The 24,533-nt window shown below is 37.5% G+C and overlaps 1 protein-coding gene across 4 annotated transcripts in view; it reads right to left on the minus strand.

Moving 5' to 3' along the window:
* ryr3 (ryanodine receptor 3) overlaps positions 1 to 24,533 on the minus strand; it is a 110,737-nt gene that overhangs the window by 19,355 nt on the left and 66,849 nt on the right. For all 4 annotated transcript variants that reach the window (XM_055054435.1, XM_055054433.1, XM_055054434.1 and 1 more), the window contains 35 exons: positions 22,505 to 22,608; positions 21,404 to 21,539; positions 20,799 to 20,982; positions 18,826 to 18,928; positions 18,422 to 18,542; positions 17,682 to 17,851; positions 16,966 to 17,186; positions 16,099 to 16,189; positions 15,757 to 15,897; positions 14,606 to 14,769; positions 14,412 to 14,490; positions 14,221 to 14,310; positions 12,285 to 12,428; positions 12,101 to 12,163; positions 11,953 to 12,028; positions 11,750 to 11,876; positions 11,432 to 11,547; positions 11,287 to 11,354; positions 11,072 to 11,193; positions 10,322 to 10,371; positions 10,187 to 10,247; positions 9,855 to 10,093; positions 9,290 to 9,371; positions 8,411 to 8,541; positions 8,189 to 8,307; positions 7,268 to 7,466; positions 6,894 to 6,988; positions 5,241 to 5,386; positions 4,401 to 4,488; positions 4,232 to 4,324; positions 3,947 to 4,114; positions 3,080 to 3,139; positions 2,856 to 2,990; positions 1,797 to 1,909; positions 194 to 290 (listed from right to left, as the gene is read on the minus strand). In XM_055054435.1, coding sequence (XP_054910410.1) covers positions 194 to 290; positions 1,797 to 1,909; positions 2,856 to 2,990; positions 3,080 to 3,139; positions 3,947 to 4,114; positions 4,232 to 4,324; positions 4,401 to 4,488; positions 5,241 to 5,386; positions 6,894 to 6,988; positions 7,268 to 7,466; positions 8,189 to 8,307; positions 8,411 to 8,541; positions 9,290 to 9,371; positions 9,855 to 10,093; positions 10,187 to 10,247; positions 10,322 to 10,371; positions 11,072 to 11,193; positions 11,287 to 11,354; positions 11,432 to 11,547; positions 11,750 to 11,876; positions 11,953 to 12,028; positions 12,101 to 12,163; positions 12,285 to 12,428; positions 14,221 to 14,310; positions 14,412 to 14,490; positions 14,606 to 14,769; positions 15,757 to 15,897; positions 16,099 to 16,189; positions 16,966 to 17,186; positions 17,682 to 17,851; positions 18,422 to 18,542; positions 18,826 to 18,928; positions 20,799 to 20,982; positions 21,404 to 21,539; positions 22,505 to 22,608 — 4,196 coding nt within the window. The remainder of the gene's footprint in view (positions 1 to 193; positions 291 to 1,796; positions 1,910 to 2,855; positions 2,991 to 3,079; positions 3,140 to 3,946; positions 4,115 to 4,231; positions 4,325 to 4,400; positions 4,489 to 5,240; positions 5,387 to 6,893; positions 6,989 to 7,267; positions 7,467 to 8,188; positions 8,308 to 8,410; positions 8,542 to 9,289; positions 9,372 to 9,854; positions 10,094 to 10,186; positions 10,248 to 10,321; positions 10,372 to 11,071; positions 11,194 to 11,286; positions 11,355 to 11,431; positions 11,548 to 11,749; positions 11,877 to 11,952; positions 12,029 to 12,100; positions 12,164 to 12,284; positions 12,429 to 14,220; positions 14,311 to 14,411; positions 14,491 to 14,605; positions 14,770 to 15,756; positions 15,898 to 16,098; positions 16,190 to 16,965; positions 17,187 to 17,681; positions 17,852 to 18,421; positions 18,543 to 18,825; positions 18,929 to 20,798; positions 20,983 to 21,403; positions 21,540 to 22,504; positions 22,609 to 24,533) is intronic.

Consider the following 24,533-nt stretch of genomic DNA (forward strand, 5'->3'; position numbering starts at 1 on the left):
TCTGACTCCTGACGGATCTCTGTCTGAAGGACTTAGCATGCCTGGCGCGCGGGCTGCCGGGCGCTTTGGGCGGCATCCCCGCCCGGACTCGCTCCCAAGGCTCAACGGGCGCCAATCTAAGGAAGCATTCTGCAAACAGGACCGGCAGAGGGGTGCCAACGCAGGGCAGGGGCGGGGCGAGCCCCGTACTTACTGCCAGGTCCTGAACTAGCTTTTCCTCAAAGGAGTACTCCTCTGCCTCTATCCAAAGTCTCTCATAGGCCGGCATGAAGAAGTTGATAGCACGATGCCTGGGGAAGGGTTTAGGGGAGATGGAGGGATGAAGAGGAGGTGGGAGGGAGGTAGAGTGGCATTAGGATGGATTCTGGTGAGGATTCTCTCCTTTTTTTGTGAGGAGAAAGGAAAGAGATGTCAGGGAGGAGGAGAGTGTTACAGGAGGTGCATTTCAGGCAGGGTTGTGATTGGTCAATGTAGGATCCACTGGCTCTTCTGACTGGTCAAGTTTAGGTATTAATACACTTTTTCCTTAAAAGGATGATTCTGCAATCTTTCAATCAACGCAGGAGGAAAAATGACTTTAGATTTACTGAATTCTTCAACTAAGAGCTGAAAAACATTTCAAACACTGCAAAAACACAAAATTATACTAAGAGGTTTTAGTTGATAATTCCTTAATATTGAATTAATGAAGGTATTGTTAAAACCTATTCACAAACTATCAATGAATCCTTAAAATTAAATATCTTTTCAGTCCCTCCAGGATTTTGTGATTATGTTTGTGACTTTTTTGCAATAAAAATCAAAGTGTTTGTGGTACTTCTTTAGAAATATTTGCCCTTATTTATGACAGTAAATGTGACTTTTTATTACTCGCTGTAAAAATCATGCACTATAATCTGACATCAGTTAAAGCTGAGGCAGCTGTTTAGTACAAGTAAGAAAGATTTTGACAAACATAAACTCCCAGTTTTTAGCTCAGTTTTTTGATTTTGTGTGAATTTCCACAATAATTCCAAAGAAACTAGAGGGACCGATTGATATAATTTGGCGGTAAACAGATAAAAACTGCATTGATTTGATTGATAACAATATTTAAGCTCATTTAGTGTTTAGTCTCGAATCCAAAGGGCCACATAAAACGCCACGGTGGGGCGGATTTGGCCTAAAATCCTCAAGTTTGACACATGTGACTTATCTGCCAGTGGAACTTTCTGATCAATATTATACAATTATTGACCTAAAATAAGCAGCTCTGACATAGTTTTGTTGTAGTCTCAAGTGCTCTAGAAAGCAGGCCAAAAACACTTTGTAAGACTTTGTGTTTTTGCAGTGCTAATAGACTAAAACGTTTTTAATGGTTGCCGTTATATCAATTTCTCCAGGCTCGTTCTAGCCGACCAATCAGAATCGGCAGCTGGTTGCTGGGCAGCCGTCGGTCCACAGCCTGGCGGATGAGAAGAAAGGTTTGAAGGTGTGAAGCTTTTGCAACGTCACTTTACCGTCAGCAGGGAGAACAGGCGGTCAAAGCTGGAGGCTTTGAACGCCCTTTCCAGCCAAACCTCCCGATAGCCATTCAGGAAGTAATTATTATTTTTGTATCTGAGAGGAGGAAGGGCGAGGCGGAGTTAAAAAAAAACAAATAAAAAAAAAAAAACAACACAGAGGAGAGAAGGTCAGTAGGGACGGGACGAAGGCTTGTGACAGACCCTACGTCTAGGACGATGAGAAAAATTATTTTGAAGCCAGTATTTGAATGTTTAAATTGGCAGTTTGAAACATGCGTGCTAAACGCTCACCTGGGTAAATTGTAGAGTGGAGCCATGCGGAAACAAGCGACGACGGCCCGCTTGCGCTGCTTGGACAGCAGCTTTTGGACGATGCACTTCTTGTTCCTCAGAGGCTGTTCCACCTGGGAGGGGAAAATATGCAACAAAACGGAAATGTTTGTCTGAAAAATCAGTTTAAAATCAGATGAAACACATTAAAAATCTGTGATTCTGTTGACTTAGTTTGCTTAACTGTTTCACATGGGAATAAAATAATAAATAATTCATATTTATAAAAAAAATGGGATTTTATGTGAAAACTTTTTTAAGTTAAATGTAAATTATATAAGTTTAAAAAAGTGGAAGGAAAAAAATCTGAAAAGTGTGGTGTGCATTTATACTTACCCCTTTTTTTTCAAAAATAGAGTTCAATAAATGATCTTCAGTTTACTAAGCAGCATCATGATGCTGTGGGAAAGTTTCACCATGAGCAAAATCCATGCAACAGTTTTTAAAATAATTTAATTTGAATTAATTAAAATTTGTTGAAAAAAGTGAAAAAGTATTTAACACCATTGAATGTTAATGTGACACCAGGACCTGATATTTCTTAATATCATTTTAAAGATATTAAGAAATTTCCCCAGAGGTCATGAAAGGTCAACCAGCCCCCTCCACGTGTACAGCAAACATTTCCGTTTGTGCTGCTTTGGTTTTGAAGATACTAATGAAAGCTTAAAGGTCATAAGGTCAACCAACCCCTCCCACTTTTACAAAATCAAAATTGCCTTTGAAATTTCATTAATATCTTCACTACCAAAGCAGCACAAACAAAATGTTTTGCTGCACAAACCAGCACAAAAGTAGTTGAGCTGATTGATATAATTTTTGTCTGATTTGAAGGTGGGAGGGATAGTTGACCTTTCATGACCTCTGGAAACATTTCTTAATATCTTTAAAATGATAGCGGGACAAAAGAATTTTCTGTACAAACGTTTAGACATATAAAAAGTAAAATTTAACACAGGTGTTTTACTGTGTAGCTTTGTGTCTATTCCTCATTTTGAATGTATTTGAAATAATTTCTACCTGCTCCAAATTGAAGACAGCTGCAGAGATGCTCTGGATTCTCTCCACCGTGTGGTCCGAATCCGACGGCTCCTCCGATCTCACCACTAGGTCTTTATAAAGGTTCAGCTGCCAGTGAACTGCTGGATCATCAGACTAGAATTACAAAAATAATCAATAATCAAGCAAATTGTGTTCAAGGGATTTCTGCTCTGCTCTGCTTGAAATGCTGAAGATGATTTCACCTTTTCCTGCAGGTGGAGGTTCTGACGCAAATGCTCCTTCACCTCGTCGTCCGTGTCTTTCTGCGAAATGGCGGTTTGTTCAAAACACCGTTAATAAACATCGAAATAATTGATTTATTATTTTAGAAACTGAACCTTAAATGTCTTTGAGTGAGGAATGCCGAACCAATGGAATTTGTCTTTATTTTGTATGCAACTCTTAGCTTAAATACAGTCAACACTCACTTGAAAAAACTTGGAAGTTATGCAGTAAAAGTAAAAAGGAGCCATGTAAAAAATTAGTCTAATAAGAATAAAAAAGTATTTAGTGAAATAACTGATAATATTTAAAAATTGCATCATCATGTGGATGAAAATATAAAGTGAAGTGAAAATTTTGGGACCAAAAAATTGACAAATGTAAAAACAGGCAAAACAGAAGTTTTGCCTGTTTTTACAGGCCTGTATTTGATCAAATTATTGATCATTTAATATTTAAAAATAACACAGACAGACAAAAATATAAAGCTAAGTGAAAAAGTTGGAATTTCAAAGACCAAAATGACAATAATTTTTATATGTAAAAAATATTAAATGAGAAAAAAAATTATTTTCTTTCAATAAAAAAAGTTGAGAAACTTTAACAAAAAGTTCAGGTGTGTGTTTGGTTTGTTCTTCATTCACTGAGTAGAAAATCCAGACATTTTACTCAAGTAAAAGTAAAAATACTCCTAAAAGTATTTTGTTTTTCGAAAACGTAAATGTAACTGAGTAGCTGGTTTTGGATAGTACAATTATTGCCGCTTTATAAATGAAAGTAACTGCTTACTAAAATCTACAGCTGTGGGAACTGAACTTGCATTTCAAAGTTTAAGGTTGGTTTCTTACCAGGCTGTAGCGGATCTTTGCCAGAGAGATGAGCTCCTGGTCTCCCGGTGTGCACATGTTCAAGCCGATAGGCAGCAGCTTCTTGAGCGCAGCTACGATCAGAGACGTCTGAATGGAGTAATATTCGCCGCGGCGGCGTTTATGTTTCCGCTCCTGGTCCCCACCAGACTGCAGACGGAAAACAGAGTTAAAACTCTACAAGTAGAATTGGTAAATAGAAACATTTCTTTCTCCTTTTTTTTTTACTGTTTAAAGAACCTTCTGCACTGAAGTGATGAAAATTACCTTGGACATCTTGGACTTGCCCTCCCCGGTTAGGAAGCCCAGATTGTTGATCTCGTTCTGAATCACAAAGTTTTGCTCCTCACGCTTGAAGTTCTACATCAGAAGAGAAAAACAAACATCTGATCAGAACACGAGGCGTTAATATGACGCCCTGATCTGATAAACCTACGTTGGATTTGCACCAGAGGATGAAAATCTCAGCCACCATCCTGAAGAGCTCAGTGGAGTCTGCATCTGGCTCCTTCAGCCACCTGGACCTGGAAGGGACACAGAGATACTTTAACTATACCAACCCATGAAAACTACAGGCCTGTCATGGTGACTAATCTCATAATTATTGCAATAAATGGTAACATTGACCATTTTATTATAAATGTATTTATAATTGAGTAACTTTTTAGGAGTATTTTATCTAAAAAGTACCCACAGAGTGAAAAACAAACATGTTTTAACTAAAAATTCACACACAAGTTTCTTTTAAGTTTTATTTTGAAAAACAACTAATTTGGAAAAAAAAATTGCCTGATTTTGATATTCTTTTGTTACTTTTTATCATTTTGGTCCTTTGAAAGCCAAAATTTCCACTAAACTTTATATTTTGGTCCATCTGATGATGAATGACTATTAAATTGAGTAATTTCCAATACGACTACTTTTTTACTTTTACTTGACTAATTTTGTGAAGTATCGCTAATCTTGAGTAAAATTTCTGGATTTTCTACCCACTGAATGTGAAACAAACAAGTTTCAACCAAAAATTCAACAGACACACCTGCAGTTTTATTAAAGCTTCACAGTTTTATATATTTAGATTTTATTTTTTTCATTACTTTTATCAGTTTGGTTCCGAGATACCCAGATTTGCACTTATCTTCTTATTTACTTGAGTAAACATATGCCGCTCTTAAAAACTAATACAGAAATAAAACTTGGAACCACATATAAAATGAATTATGCCACTTCTCAACAAAATTGCGCATCCAAAAGCATTAAGAGGTGAAGTCTGTACCTGTTGTTGTCGACGTAGCGGATGAGCATGGGGTAGAAAGCGTAGAGGTCCCTGCAGAGCACAGAGAACTCGTCCAGGATGAGCAGCTCTGCTTCCTGGTTGTCTCCTTTACTGTCGGCTTTCAGCAGCTCCTCCTCAGACACAACCTGCAATCACAGAAATCTGCTTATTCCTGATTGCACTTTAATGCATCGCAAATCAAAATCAAAGCAAATTTTAATTGTATAGCACATTTCAGCAGCAAGGCATTTCAAAGTGCTTTGCATAGTCACGCAACATGGAGTCAACAATTAAAATATTACATTAATTCAAGTGCCATTGTTAAATTCATAATTGATTATGTTTCAAATCCAACTCTAAACAGATGGGATTTTAGTTGAGATTCAAAGGATGTCAGTGTTTCAGCTGTTTTGCAGTTTTCTGGAAGTTTGTTCCAGATTTGTGGTGCATAGAAGCTGAATGCAGCTTCTCCTGCAGCAACAGATCTTGAATGTTTTGTTGCTAAACCGTTCAATGATTTATAAACTAGCAACCGTATTTTAAAAGTCTATTCTCTGAGCTACAGGGAGCCATTTTAGTGACTTTAAGACTGGTGTTATGTGCTGTAGCTCCCTGGTTTTAGTCAGAACTCCTGCAGCAGCGTTCTGGATCAGCTGCAGCTGATTTTTCAGGCAGACCTGTGAAGACGCTGTTGCAGGAATCAATGGGACTAAAGATAAACGCATGGATGAGTTTCTCTGACTCAGACATTAGTCCTCTGATTGTAAGACCATTTGGTTTCAAGACACTAAAGTTACTGAACTTAAACAAGCGTTGTTTGAGAAAAATTGATTTTACCAATCAATCTAGTTTGAAGATTTAATATTTGGAAAATCAGGGACTTTTTCCTCAACAATGAACCCAGTGTTTGGGTTTCCATAGTTCAGAGTGATGTCATCACGCACAGAGGTGCCATCTTGTTTGAGAGACGTGTTTCACTGCTTCTACTGATTTGGACTTTGAATTCCGGCACCAAACCAGAACATAGTCATAAAATTACAAGAAGGAAACGTTATTTATTGTTTATTGTTATTTCTTTGTTGTTTCTGGTGATGTGGACAGTTTACCAAAATAAAATAAATGAATGAAAAAATGAATAATAAGGATGTATTTTTTGAGACCTGGGGCACGGAAAAGTAATGAAATATTAAAATGAGGAATGTTTACTAGCTTATCGAGTTATATTTTTGTGTAAGTTCTACAGAAAATATTTCATATTGAAAAAAAACTGTCTATTTCAAAGAAAGTATTCAAATTCAAAAATACTTTATTAATCCCAAAGGGAAATTAAGTAATTAATTTCTTTAATTAAATTCTTAATTAAGTAAAAAATTAAGAAATTTTTAACAAAAGCAGTAACTTCAGATCATTTAGAAGCTTTTTTTTTTTCTTATTAATTATTTTTTTTGTTAACTTTAAGACAAAGAAAGTGAGAACAAATAAATTAAAAATTAAAATCAGAAATTGGATATGAAATGAAAAAAATCAGGTATACTTCACACAACTTCAACTTTGCAGAAGTGATTACTAAACTTAGCAAAAAATACATTTCAAGGATGTTACTGGTTTACCAAGGAAGTAAAAAACAGTTTGCAGTGCATTTATGCTTCTTACCTTCACTGTTTTTTTCTTTAGTTTTTCCAGAGTGGGAAGGAAGTGGCTTCTCAACAAATCAGCTCCGGCTTTGCAGATGATTGGCTGCGAGTAAACTGGAGACCAGAGTGGTGAGTTATAATTGGGAGAGACAGAAACATAACAGGAAGCAGAAACAATTTGTAGAAGAGACTTTTCTCCCCAAATATAAGCTTTAAAAAGCAAATGTATCTAACTAAAGATATTTAGGCATTTAATTACTTATAGGCTGACAATTTGTGCCATTTTTCCGATGCCTCTCGTTACATGTTGTCAGATTTATAGAAAAGACACAACTTGACTGGAGTTAATTGGCACTTTAAGTCCAGCTAAAAGGTGAAATCTTAGTGATTCACCTGCAATCCTCTTCATCCAGGGAGCGTCATCGATGCCCAGGTTGTTGTTGAGGATCTTCAGGATGTTTCCCAGAATGATGCTCAGGTGTTCAGACGTCACCATGGTGCAGCAGTCGGTGTCCGGCGGCGAGTTCTCCGGGCCTTTCTCCCACCAGTAGGACAAGTAGTTGCACAGCATGGGGAGGACGACCTCAATGACCTACAGGAAACGGCTGGAGGTCACACTTTGACACAAAGGTCAGGTCAAATTGACAGGAAAAGAATAACGTTCAGAAATTACCAGGTTAAAGGGATGAATATGAAATACAACTCTTGCAAATTTGGCAAATGAGTAAGGAAATCCCGAATATTTTGGCACCAATTCAGGTCTGTTCTGACTTATATCTGAGAATTATAACATTAATCGCAAAATTCTGACTTTGGCCTTAGAATTTTGAAATTAATCTCAGAATTTTGGATTTTATCTCAGAATTCTGACATTAATTTCAGAATTCGCATATTTCAATCTCAGAATTCTGACATTTCTTCTTGGAATTTTGAAATTAATCTCAGAATTTTGACTTTTTTCATAGGATTTTTAAATTTATCTCGGCATTCTGACATTTTTTTCTTGGAATTTTGAATTTGATCTCAGAATTAAAATTTTTTGAGCTCAGAATTCTGACTTTTCCTTGGAATTTTGAATTCAATCTCAAAATTCTGAACTCAGTTTCAGAAAACTGACTTTTTTCTCAAAATTTTGACATTTGATTTCAGAAGATTAAAGTCAAATTTCTGAGTAAATATTTTTACTTTTTAGTTGCCCAATCTCCTTCCATATGTTCCAGTGGAATCAAAAGAGACAAATAAATAAAGAGTCCTAATTAGTCCTAATTTTTCATAATTTCTCAGCAGCAGCATCTGTTTAGATGACAAGTGAACCTGTGGCATGTCACTGTAGCGAGCGCCGGACTCCGACACGTCGTTGACGTCCTTGAGCAGCTTGTCGAGGCGAGGCATTTCCGGACACATCTCCTCCACCGTGTCGGGCATGCTCAGGACTGTAACGCAGAAACATCCGTCACTGTGAGCGAACACAAGCGCCGCAGCCTCAGCCAGGTCGACGGACGTCAAAGACGAGACGAGGCTCGGCTGGAAACTCACTGGCTCGCTCTCGGGGCGTCTTGGTGTTGAAAACCGAAAGTGGGTTGTGAGCGTTAAGATGAGGCTCCAGGAACGCCACCGGCATCGCTCCCACCAAGGTCGCCAGACTCTCTCCAATCGCTGGAAGATGTCTGAAAAACAGCAAATAAACTCATACAATTGATCACATGTTAGGAAATAAGATAAACTGATAAGAGAAATGTTTGGTTTACAGATTTCTATGTGTGAAGTAACAGCAAACAAAAGCTAAATTGCAAAAGTAAATATTTTCTAAGCAAATTCCAAGCACAGAGCAAAATATTATTGATAGTAAAAGTATTTTAGTTTAGAAAAAAGATATTTTAACTCAAGAAGTTGGAAAAAGATCTGGACATTTGTGGCTAAACACGTTTTTGTCCTCCAAACAAAAATAAAAACACACGACACATCTGATTCGTTTCTCTTTTCCCCAAACTTGTTCGACCACAGATGACTTTGAATACATAATGGTATTAATTAAAGGAGCAATCATTTCGTCAGTCATCAAAATCTCACATCTTCTCTCTAGTTTTCAGTTCAAACTTTCCCCCTGATTTTCAAAATACATAAAAACTTAAAACAAAAACTGATTTAGACTCGTAAATGCACCAAAACAGATTGTGTCCTGATACACTTTTGTTTTAAGCTTCACAAAACTTAAATATTTATGACTTAATTAAAAAAATATATATATTTTATTTCTGTTGAATTTGAGCTCCTTGTTTGCATTAATTCACTGGCTTACTGAAAAAATAGCTATAGTTCTTGCAAATAAAATAAAAATTAGCCAAAGCAACATCTTTCAGGTCAGCACATGAAGAAGAACATAAATCAGTGCCATTAAAGATATTGACCTCTCACCTCTCCACAAAGACATTCTTTCCGGTTCCCAGGCTGTAGAAACACATCAGGATTCGGTAGCAGGACAGCTGCACATCATCCACTAACAAATAAACCCGGATAATAAAACATTAATGATTAAAACAGGATGAGAATCCTGGAAGGAAATGGATGAGTTTCACTTGGCTCCACTCTCTTTTATCCAAACTAAACCTGTAGTTTAACACAGTTAAACATGATTATGCCAAAAATAAAAATGGCTGAATTGTTTAACATTTTCTTGGGCTTTACTTGGGCTCTTGAAAATTTCGCGCACTGCAAAAACACAAAATTTTAAATGTTTTTTGCCCAGTTTCTACTGCAAATATCTTACCAAACTTAAAATAAAACTAACAAGTAACTTTTTAGCAAGATGTAGAAGCTTGTTTTAAGTAAATAATTCCTTAATAATGATGAAAAAGTTCCATTACTAGACAATTTCAAAGTTGAATAAACTGCCAGGAGAACAGAGGTGCACCAAGATACTAGAAATTAGGCTAAAACTACTTGCTAAGATCTAGTGTTTTTGCAGAGCTGCTGGTCTTACCGAGCAAGTCCACGTCAAACTCGTGCGTTCTGATGTGTTCAAACAGGGCAGTGAGGATGGGCAGCAGGGCCACCGTCACATAGTTGATGCTCTGAGTGACGCTCTTCATCTGCGCGCGCGACTGCATGAACTTCCCCAGCTTCAGCATCTCCACCAGCTTCTCCAAATCCTCCGCCGCGTTCTCAAAGAAGGCCTTGAGCCCGACTTTGACCAGCTCTGCGCCGGATTTCATCACTGTTCTGAGGGAAAGTTGGACGTTTTGATAACCGTAAGTCACATGGCGACACATTCCCAGAGCTCTGCTAGTGGAGACGGCGTGGAGGTTTGTGTACCTTGTGTCCAGTGAGTGGGACAAGATGTGAAGACAGCTCACCATGATCGCAGAATCACTTCCTGTAACAGAAAGACATTTTTTATTGTCTGTTGGAACAAATTCAAACTCCGGACAGAGACAGCGGCGACCTTACCAAAGAGAGAAATCCTGTGTCTAACAAGAGCTGCCATCTTACAGAACAGGCTGGAAAAGGAGAGGAAATAAAGGCAGAACTGAAGAAAAGCTGACAGGAAAGAAAGTGAAAGAAATTAAAGGTGACCTATTACGGTCTATCAGATCGTCTGACCTAAACGAAACCATTCTTAGAAAATTAGGTTTCAGTCTGCTCTGTTCTGCCTCTTTTTAGCTCTTAAATGTAAATAAACTGCTACTGATCATGCCTCCTCAACTCAAAATTTACAAAATGGCTGTAAACAGATGCGCAATTATACTGCCATATAACTTTGAAAAATAGAAGTGGAGCCTCCTGCACAACAAAACAACAAAGCAGTAAGCAGATTGTAAGTAAAAAATAAAATAAAATAAAACAAAAATCTTGTCACTGTACAGCGGATACAGCTGTAAAACCAGCTGACCAAACATGCTGGAGCTCGGCTGTAGTTGCTAGGTAACGGTTGTGACTCAACATTTCTGAGGTTTTTGAAATGGCTCATTTTCCAGACACCAAAAAAAGGCATCAACTTATCGCCAAAAAAACCCATCTTTGCTGTTTTCAGAATAAGTTGCGACCCAAATGGAAGAATAAAAACATTCAAAAAGTAAATTTTCTATAATAGATCCCCTTTAAAGAAAGGTTTTGGGAATATATAAAACTGCCAGGCAACTCAACTCCCCGAGTTTAAAGGAGAAAGTAACTTAAACAGGTTGTGATTTGTTGTGATACCTAGTGACCATCTCCTTCTCCTTGTTGGCGGCGCAGCCACAGCTGCTCAGGTTCTTGCTGGGTGTGGACAGGAAGTAAAGGCAGTGGTTCTTAAATGTCTGATCAATGAGTGGAAGTAAAACCTGCGGAGAATAAAAAGAAAACCTCAGTAAAAATAAAAACTTTCCAAAAAAAAAAAAAGTACAAGTGGAGTAATTCCAAATCCTCATCCCAACCTTTGCAAAGAACTTGATCTCCTGGTCATGGGGGGACTTGTCAGTTTTCCCACTGGTAGCCATGGCCTCTGTAAACGGTTGAGTCAGTATTTTAGTTTTAACATCTTAGCTATTGATAATATTAGTGGCAGTGCTGCAGACTCACCAAGATGGGCGATAAACTCCTGAGCAGAATCGATATTCTTCAACAGCCTCTTTAGGAACTTGTAGGCAAAACGTTTTTCCATGGATGACGAGTCCTGCTCCATGTCCTTCAGACCTCTGAGACCGAAAGACGAGACGCAAAGAGATCGAATTCAACCAATTAGCGTTTATTCATTACTTCAATATTCCACAAAATCCACACACAAGAAAATTAAACAAACTCCGAATCTTGCTTGTTTTTGTCACTCCAAATGAATTTGAGTTGTAAATTTAGCAATTCTAAAACGAAAACTAAATAGTCTACTTAAAAGAGGCTCACCTTGTGATAGCATAGCCACTTATCTGCAGGAATTTGAAGAGCTCTTGGGCCTTTTCTTTGTCTCTGTACTTCTCTTTAGCAGTCAAGGTATCATAGGGAACAAGCAGCGGGTGAGCCAACCCTCCTCCTGTTCGGTCAAAGACAATTAATTCAGTTTTTTTTTTAATTGCATATGTTTTTGCAAAGCTTTTTAATTTTGACACCTTTACTCAGAAGTTCTGATTTCTTCTTCTTAGCCCAGATGTTGTGGTAATTTTCTGCAACCACTTCCACCATACTCTGTGGAAAGAACAGAATAAACTTGAACAGTGGAGAGTCTTTCCCCCCAAACTAACACGAGTTGAGCCCTACCTGTAACTCTCGGGACAGAGTGACATTGTGCAGGTCCATCGGAGCAGGACTGAATCCGTTAGACTGCACAAATTAAACACAGAGGAAGATGTTGAACGCTGGATCGCGAGGAGTAGATGTGGGGAATCAAAACAACAACAAAAAAAGACGACAATTTGATCGTGTCAGACTCTGAAGGAGTTACCTGAGATTCTGAAAGCTTTCTCTGTTTTTCACTCTCTCGCTGCTGGAACATGGCCTCTCCCTCCTTGGTCCTCTCAATGTTCCAGTTCATCGCCAGCATGCTCTTCAGGGACTCTTTCACAGGCCAGCGGTAGGTCTCCCTCTCCTACCAATTACACACAAACCACTGAACTCATTGTCCTCTGTAGGACTCTACATCAGGGGTGTCAAACTCATTTTGGTTTGGGCCAAATCCAGACCATGAAAGCTCTTAAAGGGCCGGCTGTGCCAAAATGTACCAATAAAACCTGTTCACAAACTGTTAAAATATCAATAAATTCTCAAAATGAAATATTATTGAACATCTTTTCAGACCCTCCAGGATTTTCTGATTCTTTTTGTAATTTTTGGCAGTAAAAATTAAAGTATTTGTGATTTTAATTTGAGCTTATTTATGACGTAAATGTGACTTTTTACTACTGTATGGACTATAATGTGACTGTAATATAGATCGCTGACTGTAATTTGACATCATTTAAGGCTGAGGCAGCTGCTTAGTACAAGTAAGAACGTTTTTGACAATATTTGAGAAAAATCTGCAATAAAATCCCAATTATGTTTTAGCCCAAAAAAGTGCAGGGATTTGTTGATTTTGCATGAATTTCTATGATAACTCAAGAAACTGGAGGGACTGATTGTTATAATTTGGCAGAAAACAGATACAAACTGCATTGATTTGACAGATAACATAATATTTAATCACTCTTAGTGTTTAAATATTTATCACACTTAGTGTTTAAATATTAAGTCAAGTTTCACATACATGTTCACTGAAAACTAAAAATATAAGTTTTTCCAATTTTTATCTATTTGACAGCAGATTCAAGTCAGAAAGACTCGACTGTGCAAGTATTTCAGATTTATTTTAATTTGCTGAGAGCTATCAGTGTATAAATCATTTGGAGTGAAAACATTTCAAGCAACACATTCAGTTGTAAAATGAATGTTACTGATGCAATATACTCTGTGGTTGATCATATTTTCTGGTTATAAACACACAATAACATTTGTGTTAGATTATTAATAGTTCATCAAGGATGACAAAATGAAGATCAGATCAAATTCTGATTTAATACAGGCTGTTTTTGCAGGATTTTGATTTCTTTTGGTTGCTTTGACAGTGAGTTTTTGTTTGCATAATTACAATTCTCAGTAACTCTCTAGCAAAATAAAACACAAATAGAAGTGCAACAATTATCATCTTAAGGGGACTGAAGTAATTTCTAAGCTTTGTGTCAATTTACTCCACTAAAATTTACTCATTTCAGATCTGTGCAACGTGCTGAAGCATGTTTGGGTCAGTTAACTTGTATGAATTATTCCACTGGTGTATTATAAGTCTGGCGGGCCACCAGGCTTTACTTTAAGTGTTTGCATTTTTTAAGACTTTACAGTTGGTGTTCAGGTCTTAATCCTCCAGTCATTCAGTAACACATAATTATCAAGTGATATCTTCAAGTTTTCTGTCAACTTTGAACATTTTTTTACTCAAAAACACGGCGAGCCGCTGGATGAATGACTGACTGCCGAGCGTCCTAACCACCGAATTTAGCAAGTTTTCAGGGAGAAACCTTCAATCAGGGCAACTATTAGTTGAAACTTTGTGGGACAGAACATCATAACATAAATGAACATGTAGTTTATTTTTATTCATTGAGAACATTAACACATAATTACCTCTTTCCTGCAATTTTGGTGAAGATATTATCAGCTTTGTGAAACAAACAAGTTGCTCTAAAGTGCTGCAGAGCAGGAAAAATATCAGTAATCTCATCAACAGAACTTGAGTTTGTTTCAGTCATATTTGAATTGTTCTGACTTTGGAATTAAAACAGCAGAGTAAATACCAACAAATAAGGGAGATTCTTTGTGTTTGCAGATAGTGCAACCCTCCATACCTTCTCACTTAAAGATTTATACGGCTTCAGCAGTGGATGGACTTTGGCCTGCTCGTCCAAACTGTCTCCGTGTTTCCAGCCTGCCGACATCTAAAGATGCAGGTTGTCAGAGTCATTACTGCGCTTCTGAAAAATACACACACTGCATGGATAAAATGTGGACATGTGGTACAGAAAGAGGAGATTCTGACCTTCTCTGAAGCCCACTTGTCGTGGGAATGCTCTGCATACTTATTAGCAATGTAGTCAAGTTTTTCAGGAAGGGAGATGCTGGAAAAGAGGAATGATTTCTTAAACATCTGTCATTAACCCAAAGTCAGCTGCTTTGCATGTGTTGTAAAACTCTTGCATAATATTGTGCACAAACACAAGTAAAATCACATACTTGGCAGTGTTGATGGGTTTGGGCTCAAAGTTTCCCTGTGCATCCACCGCCTCCTGTTTCTCCACCGTCGCTCCTAAGCTGGTATCCACAAAGTCTGGAGGCAAAGCTCCAGCGATGGCGCACAGGCACGACTTGGCCATTTTAAACAGTTCAGAGTCGTATTTCTACAACACGAACGAAAGGCTTAGGAAGTCGGTTTCTGCCTTTTTGATTGATTTGTGGATGTTGTTACATTTCAGACATAAATCTCAATGCAAAATCTAATCTGAACAGCAGAAATACAAAATCCCACCAAGTAGTTTTGGTCTGGTTTCTACTGCAAATATCTTATGACACATGAAATAAGATATAACTAACTAACAAGCAACTTTTTAGCAAATAGTTTTTTTTAGTCAATAATTCCAGAGGGACAAGATATTTTCCACATACTATAAGTTATTACTTTTCCCTCAATATTAAGGAATTTTCAACTTGCCAAAAAGTTAGTTGTACGTTTGTTTTGTTTTGTTTCAATTGTACTAAGATGTTTGCACTTCTAACACTTGCTAAGAGTATTAGTAGAACTGTAAGTGAAAGTGAAAATATGTTTTTTGAAAGTGCAAATTTTCTTAGCCCCCTTTACTCTGACAGTCAAAAAATAAAATCAAGTGCAACCAAATTTTATCGAAAGTCAAATAGTAAGAGGGACTAAACATAAACGCAAGCCACACTTTTCAGATATTTATGTTGACCATTCAATCTTTTCTTCCACTTTATTCACAACTTGGCGTTCATCCTCAAGATACTTTCAACCTTCTATCTATGACACAAAACTAAAAAAAACACTGAATAGTTTGGAGTTCCAGTGAAAGCTGTGCGCTGAAACAGACCCTGTCACAGACTGATAAATGATCAATCTGGGCTTTGCTTCAGCTGCACAGCTCACAGCACTTCATTATGTATTCAGTACAAAACCTTCTCTCAGGGAAGCAAAGCTCGAGCGTCGAGACGGAAAATTACCATAAAACAGAGCAGAAAGAAATCACAAAAAGCTGGCGAGAGCCTAATTACTGGGAGCATTTTAGTTTTATAAAATATTGAGTTGCTCCCACTTTTTAGAAGAAGCAGCAGAAAAATAAATTTATACATTTCAAGATAATAATAAAACCTACCTTCTGAGAAAGAGAGTCAAAAATTCCCCAGAAGAGTTTCTTTGTGAGAAGCAGTTCTTCCTCAGAGGCCATGCCGAAGCTGCCCATCCCAGACGGCAGGCAGTAATACTTCCAGTTCTGCTCATAGTGGTTGGTCAGCAGCTGCAGAACGATGCAAAATGCAAAACTTAATTTAGTGACATACTATAACGAAAACAAATTAACTTGTGTTTGAACTCAAATTTGTAAAGATAAACAAGGAAACTAGAGAAGCATGAGTGCTGGGTATTCTGGAGGAGGGTGAAGGAAATCAGGTGTAAAATGTTCGATGTCGGCAGGAAGAAAACAGATGAGCTTCCTCACCCGGAGAGGCATCTTGCAGTATTCAGTGAGCAGAGGAACGTCGAAGACGAGGCGCCTGAGCAGCTGCTGCATCATAGATGGACGAAGATGCCTGCAGATAATCAGAGTTGCACATGAAAAATAAAATAAATCTCAAAGCAGGTTGTGATGACAGCAATAATGACAAAAACAACAAGACGAAGTCAAGTAACTACAGTGAGACTTCCTTAGTCCTTTTGCAATTAATATACGATTCCTGCAGTTATGGTTGATTGCTGTTCTATGAAATGCTCACAGGTACAACAGCATTTTAAGGCTTTTTAAATAAAAAAGGAGATTTTTTTAGCAATTTAAATTAAAATTTCCCATCAAAAATGTATTATTTAGAGAGAAAACGCTTCTACATTTCTGAGTTTATTAAGTCAAACATTTTTAATATTTGGGAAATTTTTCAAAAAACAATTTCCCCAAAAACTTACACATTGTTTGGGAAAATGTGTAACAAAAGCTGAATTCTTTCCAATTTTGAGACTCAAATATGTCCATGCTTTTATTTCTAGAAAGTTTCTGATGTTAATCTCAAAATTTTCTCTGGCAAATTTTCAATTTATCAAACTCAGAAATCTTTGTTTTTTTCTAAATAAAAAAATTAAAATAAATTCTGCAATTGACTTAAAGAATTCTGAGTTTTTTCTTGCAAATCTTTGACTTTTCAAAGTTAGATTTTCCTCATTTTTTCTAGAAATTTTTTTGGGTTTTTGGCATAAATTTGCTCCCTTTTTTAATGTACAATGGCCCTAATACACCACCGTACACATGGGTCTTCAGATAAAAGTCCTGTACATCTATTTCTCTCTCCGTTTTGTGCCAAACCAAGTGAGCGCGTACTTGCAGATGGCCAGCAGACACTCCTCGATGGCATCCCGCTGGGCTTTAGTGAGCGAGCGACCTTTGGACAGCCGATAGATGGTCTCCAGCGTGGAGTCGACCAGATGCGCGTAGTGCTCCGTGTTGCCGAACAGAGCGGCACAGCGGGTCAGCAGAGGAAGGAGTGCTGAACCGATGTAGCGATTCATGGCCAGCGCCGTCTCCGTGGTGCTCAGTACTTCCTGTGGGACAGAGAACCAACATGCGGTCCAGTTTTCACACAGAGATGAACTAAAGAAATGTTTTTTTACCTGGTGCCTCATTTCAGAAAGGAAAGCAGAAGTTTTCTGAATAAAACTGAAGCTTTAAAGTGAAAAGGTCAAAAATTACGGAAAGTATTTCCAGATATTTTTAATACAAATTAATTTATTGTGGCGACGCAGCTGAATTAGTTACTTGTTTGTTAGCAGATTGCAGCACCTTTTGACTTATGATTTAAACAAAAAACAAAACAAATGAGACACAAATAAATCTGAAACAGTGGACATTTTCAGACAAAAACTCCCATGGTGCTCACACCTGCATATGATTAGATAAAAGTGGTGCCTCGTGACATCTTGAAATCATGATGCTACAGTAACAAAGCTTTTCAGAAGCTTTTTCTTCCCTTCAAGTGACTTGAAGGTGTAGTTATTTTAGGTTAGTTGTTAATTAGGCAAAAGTTCTTTTGGACTCACTGTGTCCAGAGACGCCGAGGCTTTGAGGTCCGGCAGGAACCCAACTTCCAGCATCTGCAGCAGGAAACTCTGGTCCTCAATGCCGTAAACTCTGTCCAGGAAAAGCACCATGGGGGCCTTGTGGTCCGGGCAGAAGCAGGCCGACATGTCAGGTTCTGTCACGGATCCGTCTGCAGGCCAGATTAAACAACTCAGATTAAGCACTCCATCTAATGTTTTAAATTTCACAGTGTATTTTAGAAAGCTACAAAAGACTTTATGACAATGGTAAGAGGACAAAATTAACTGAAAATAAAAGGTTAATAGTTTGAAACAATCCCAAATGATGCACATGTCACAATAAAAATGGGGAAAATAAAAAAGTAGCAGTGCAGATATTTCAGAATTTATTGCTGCTGCCAAATTTGTACATAATAATTCAGGCAAAATTATGTATTCAGATTGTTACAGAAAAAGAAAAACAGTTGTTTCTTTAGTCACAAGGGCTAAAAAAGCCAAAAAAGTTGATGAATGTAAAGACTCTTTGAGATTCTTAGATTAAAATTTATCAAATCATTTTAGTTTCCATTGGAATATTCCATTTTCTGAGATGTGATCTGTGCATAGAAAAGCAGCAAGATGGAATATGAGACCTAAAAAACTATTATAACTTTAAAGCTTCTGCCTTAAATAAAAACTAAACACCATTTCCTGCTACAGCCGAAAGCCAGAAATGACTCCAGCCACTAAAATGTGCTGACCTTTATTAACCACGGGCATCTTGAGGGGAATGCTGATGATGCCCACCAGGTCTGATGTGGGAACTAGAGAGCGCAGGATGGCTCTGATACGTAATGCCTCTCCTTTCCCTGCATTGATAAGCTGCAAAGAAAAGATGCACACTGAAGACTGGATCATGCAAAGTGCAAGAAAGCCAAATTTAATTAAGAAATACAAAGAAAAATCTATCTGAACTCCAGACTATACAGCTTTCCTTCTCTTATTGCAGATTTTTTGTTTTCAAAGTCAGTCATGAATGGAAATATCTCCAGTAAATTGACTTGTAACTTTTGTGAAAAATGTGCCGGAATCCTATTAATTGATTTATAATTAATTATTTGCCAGCTAGCTATTAACTATTAATTTAATCAACAATTTCCCTCACATGCATCTCTGGAGCGCAGCGTCCCAGCAGGTCGATGAGGGCGGAGTAGAAGGACATGATGGCGTTGCCCATGTGGATAACTTCCCCTTCCTCTTCACCAGACCTGCAGCAGAAAAACAGGAACCTGGGATCAACCTGCTGGCCTCCATCACAGCTTCTCTTTGCGGTGTTCTTGGTGTATAACTGCGTTTTGAGCTCCTTCCTGCCCACTGCATTGTATGTTTCACTGATTATAATTCCAAACTGTCCGGCTTCACCGGAGCTTTTAATGCTGAATGTAATCATGGCCTGAGGGGAAGCCGGGCATTTTGAATTACAAAGAAAGACTTCCAGTGTTCAGTGAAAGTCTGAACATAAACTCATTATTGTGAGAAAATGCAAAAGGACAAAAAAATCTGTTTGTAAAAGGGAAATGAAAAAGAAAACTTTGAAAATATTTCCTCCAGTATTAGATATTTTATAGCACCATCTATTTCTGCCAGTCTTTTCACATGTTACACTAAAATCTTTCTCCATTGTGGGTAAAAAAGCTCAGTGCAATTGGATTTTTTAAATATTTTCTACGTTTTGACACAGACCAACAGTGAAATTCAAGCCTGGAGTTTGGACTGTAGACGATTCAGCAGTTCTCTGTGAGACGTCTGAAGCTTAATTTTGTTTTAAACTTCTTTGGAAAGTTATCCACAGTGTCACTTTGTCTTTCCTAAATATGTGACGTCTTTGCAATTTACTGCAAATGTAAAGAGGTTTGAATTTACAAGCATGCCGCACATTTCAGTTTCTTTTTAAGACTTTTGTAAACCATGTTTACAGAAACTACTTTATGTTCATCCATCATATAAAACATCTATGCAACCCTTTAGACAACAGTAAAAAATAAAAAAGGTTTTTGGTAGATAAATATTTCTATGTCATACAGTTGTGTTATACATAATTTAGTTTTAAAATGAAAGTTAAGACCTTTTCCTGTGGATGGAGGACAATCAAGCTGCTTTGGATCTTTAGTAACACAATAAACTCGTAATTAAAAACAAAAACTTGCCCTTCAAAACAGATCCAGCCTTGATTCCTTTGAAAAACTCAATGAAGAACATCTGAGCCTCTGATTTCCTTTGGGGTTTTTTCAACAATCTAATGAGGTCGATGTAATTGATCAAGGGTGGAATGAGAGCAGCATCTCTCTTTTGAGCAAAATGAAAGCTATCTGATTTATTTATTTATTTATCTTTTGCTTTAAGTTGACCTTCAAAGCTTCACTCAGGAATTTCTAACTTTAAAGGTGACATATTATGCTTTCTTGAACAGGATATGTCTATGTGCAACACAAATGCATTCATGACTTTATTTTTGCCCAGAATCATTCTTAGATAGTGAGATTTTAGGCTGCTTAGTTAAACTGAGCTGTTTCAGCGTAATGGTAGCATTATAAATCTAAATTTAAAATGCCAACGTTTACATTCGCAGAAAAAAATGGATGCAAACAGATGTGCAATTTACACAATCGTCAATCTTTGAAAAGCAGAAGTAGAGCCTCCTGCACAACCAACAAGAAAGCAGCAAGAGGTTTCTGGATATTAAAACAACAAAACATTTGTCTTTTCCAGCAGCCATTGTACAGCGTATACAGTGATAAAACCAGCCGACCAAACGTGCTGGAACTCAGCTGGGGTTGCTAGGTAACGGGCTGGAACTCAGCCGGGGTTGCTAGGTAACGTGCTGGAACTCAGCCGGGGTTGCTAGGTAACACAAAGCCTGTGAGGCTCATTTTTCAAATACTAAAAAACATGAACTTATTTGCCAAAACAATGGCTGGGTATTTCTTTAACGAGCTTGGCTTGTTTTTAGAAGCAATTGAGACCCAAATGGAAATATAAAAACATGAATTTTGCAGAGCTGGTTCCCTTTTAAATAGGATTTTGACCAAATCTGGTGTTCAAGCTTGAAGGAGCCAGTGAAACTGGAGATATTTCTACCCTGCTGTGGCTCCAGCCGGGCTCTTGGGCAGGTCCAGAGCGGGATCCTCGGAGATCTTGATGGCCTCCTTCATCGCAGCCAGCAGACCCTGTCCCCCCTCGCCTCTCAGGGCGGGGCCGAAGCACTCGGGACGTCGGATCAGCAGCTTCACCACCACGTTAGCATTTTCCTCCACGCTCTCACCTGCAGCCAGAAGGAGCTCCACATTAATCTTCCGCGCACATTAACGATTCATATCACGCACAAAAGGAATGGACGGAGTCAGCCGGAGCACAGTTATTACTGGAAGTGTTGAAAAAGCTGACCAACATTTTTACTTCATAGTCCTGGCTACTCAGCAGCAGCTTGGCAGCCTTTCGTGGCAGATTTCTTTTAGTCACAGCATATCCTGTTCTCATTTCTATCAGCATAATGCATTTTTCTATGGATCTGTGTGCACAGTTCACATTTACCTACATAATCTATTCTAAATTATACCTTTTTAAACACAACCATGGCTTTTCTAAGCTACACAATTCAATCCCTGATTGTCAGAGCTACACTATTTAATTCACTGAAAGATCATATCTGAGGGAATGTTTGAGATGAACGTAGACTGATATACCATTGCAGAAGACGACAAATCTCAGGAACGAGAGGTAACGCTCTCCCTCTATGGGGTTCCAGCCCAGGTCCGGGTAACCCTTGGCCACCAGTATGGCACAGCTCTGCAGGCCGCATCCTGCCAGGTACGTCACCACCTGCACACACACAAACATCCGGGTAAGATTCCAGGACGGTTAGGCAAAGTTCTGCCATTTTACAACAACTAAAATGTGTGAAAATATGGACTTGTGTGTTTCTAATCCCAAAATCACATCCAAAATAGAAGCATTTGTCCTGAACCAATAATTTTTTGTGCTGATTCATTTCATCAACTAGAGCATTTTACGTATATTTATGTATTTTTAGGCAAAACATGACTAGAGCAAACTGAATTATGCTATCAAAAATCACATTGTTTGCATTATGCAAATTAAAAACAGTCAGCAGAAGGATAAAAAATAAAACAAAAATAGCAGGTTGGTTTGGGTCACTGAGATCTGGGATGTTTTCGGAGAGCTTCAGGGTATTAAGATGCATACAGAAACCAAATACTTTTTATCCATTTATTATGTAAAATTCAAACTATGCAGCCTCAAAAGGTTTTTTAAAAAATACATAAGTACAAATTAGTATAGCCTACAACTCTTATTTTACTTTTTATAAGTTTATGTTTGAGGAAAATGAACATTGAACTACTGACATGTCTTTGAAATTACAAGCAAAAATTTTGTATTTATTTGCAGAATATGAAAAATGCAGTGGTTTCAGAGCTCTGAAAACAAGTTCAGATTCATTTAGAAACAACAATGTTAATGTTTTAACTCAGGAAGAGTTTAGAAATCAATATTTGGTGGAATAACCTGGAGGTTTTCAATGGGATTCTGTGCTGTGAGATCTTTATTTTTCATCAGTAAGTTAAAGAAATGAATGATTTCACTAATCAACATCACTTTAATAAAACTCCATTCGTTAAAATTTGTTGCAATTTATTGAAATGTTGCAATTTATTGAAATGCGTGTCCTTTTCACTTATTACTCCAAATCTTATAACAGACTGATAAAGTGAGGCTAACCTGGCACGTTTAATTATTTAGACAGAGATTTTCCAGGTTTGCCAAACCTTTTCCAGGTCAGGTTCCTCCAGAGCCAAAGCCAGACCGTTGTTGTCCATCACTGAAGATGCCGCAACATCCAGAGGAGTGGAGCCTCGCATCGCTTCAGACGCTAAACACAAACAAAAAAACTTAATTTCAAATAAAACAGTAAAAGGTGGTAACATATCACATCAGGTTCAATGTTTTTGTTGTTACTGCAAAGTCTTTCGTGTAAAATGACCCCAATAAATATTGGTTATTCCTAACCAATACTTAGGAATATTAATCACTTCAAATTATTTACAACCACCTGAAAGGTTTGGTTTTATCACATTGAATCCACCTGTGTGTTATTTAATCTCAAAATAAAGGCAGCTGTCAGATCATGACAGGTTAAAATACCCACAGGACCAAGAAGGAGAAAGTAAAATATTTATACTTTAAGAGAACAGTCACAACCACTTAGCCACACTGCAGTCACAGCTATGAACCAGCCAAGAGAATAACGCATCCTACTTTTAGCTATATGTGTCTCCTACACATGTGTTGTTTTTTTACTTCATTTAAAAATTAAATACTTCACCAAGGTTTTAGTTTTATTTATTTTACATGAGGTTTACAGTTAAGTTCATAATAATTTTATACTCTGTCCACTGGAATATCACAGAATCATCTATTTTTCTACTACCAAAAATTATAAATTTAGTTTCATTACAATTTCTCTGTAAACTCCTCAAGTTTAGACATCTTGCAGACAAACTAAAAGTTCTATACAATAAATTATGTTTATATATAATCAGCAAAAGAAAGAAATTCACACAACCATATTGATATTTCAGAATTGTTCTTAAAAAATAAGACTTTGGTCCTAGCATTGAACCCTGGGGGACTCCACAATTAATCTTCACTTAAACATCTGGTCTTTTATTTTGTAATTGTACAAACTGTTTCCTATTCATCAAATAATTACTTAACCAGTAGTAAAATGTCCCTTTTCTCCCATATTTATGAAATTTAAGAGCAATAAAGCTGTACCAAATGCTATTTTAATTTATAAAACAACAGAAAAAAATCAAATCAAATAAATTATGAAATCTTTGTGAACAAAATTGGCTGAATGGGACCAGTAAAAACTTTTGTCATCCAGTTTTTGTCTCTTTCTCCTTTTGTTACATGATCTTATTTTGAAAGTCAAAAGGACATGATACAAACGATGCCCTCCAAGTATTTTCTCCAGAGGTCCAGATCAAATTATGCTTTCAAAGAGACTTGGCAAACATCTGAAGCCGGGAGTGCCCAGCTTCAGTCCTTGAGGGTCAGTGTGCGCCAAGTTTTAGGCGCGTCGCTCCTATGCAGCTGATTCAAATGACTAATTAACCTCCTCTTCAACATGTCGTTAGGTTCTCCAGTGGTGAACCAATCATTTGATTCAGTGGGACACCTAAAACATGTATGACTTTGGAAACCTCTGATCTAATGTGTTATGTTGGACAACAACTGTTGTGTGCAATCATCAGTCCCACCCTGCGTGTCTCACCGTTTCGCCATCCTCCTCAGTCCACCAGCTGCCTTTTTCTTAACCTGATATCTTGGCTACATTTGGAAACACAACCTGTTTATGACTGAGTTTCAACACTGATTGGCTGAAAACGCTTTAAAACAACTTGGCATTTTAATACAAAAACACGTGGCATCAGTAGATTCCTGATTTTATTTTGAAATTCCTTACTTTTCCAGATTTTTGCAGTTTTACTAACAACAACCTTAAAATAGTAGTCAGATTTGATTATCTGCCGATTCCAGAAATTACTATGTTAATTTTCAGAATGTGGCCCCAAGCCATTTGGGGCCCTAAGCAGAGTTTACTAACATGTCAAAATCAGATACTTCATCATTCCTAGGCTATATTATGCAGGTGCAGAACCTACTATTATTAGCTCATAATGCAAAAACACAAAATCCTGCCAAATATTTTTAGTCTAGCTTCCAGAGAAATATCTTACTGCACTTGAAATAAGACAAAATTATCTTAAAAGCAACTTTTTAGCAAGATAA

Source organism: Poeciliopsis prolifica, unplaced genomic scaffold, assembly GCF_027474105.1.
Source record: "Poeciliopsis prolifica strain line A6 unplaced genomic scaffold, Auburn_PproV2 SCAFFOLD039, whole genome shotgun sequence".
Taxonomy (NCBI): Eukaryota; Metazoa; Chordata; class Actinopteri; order Cyprinodontiformes; family Poeciliidae; genus Poeciliopsis; species Poeciliopsis prolifica.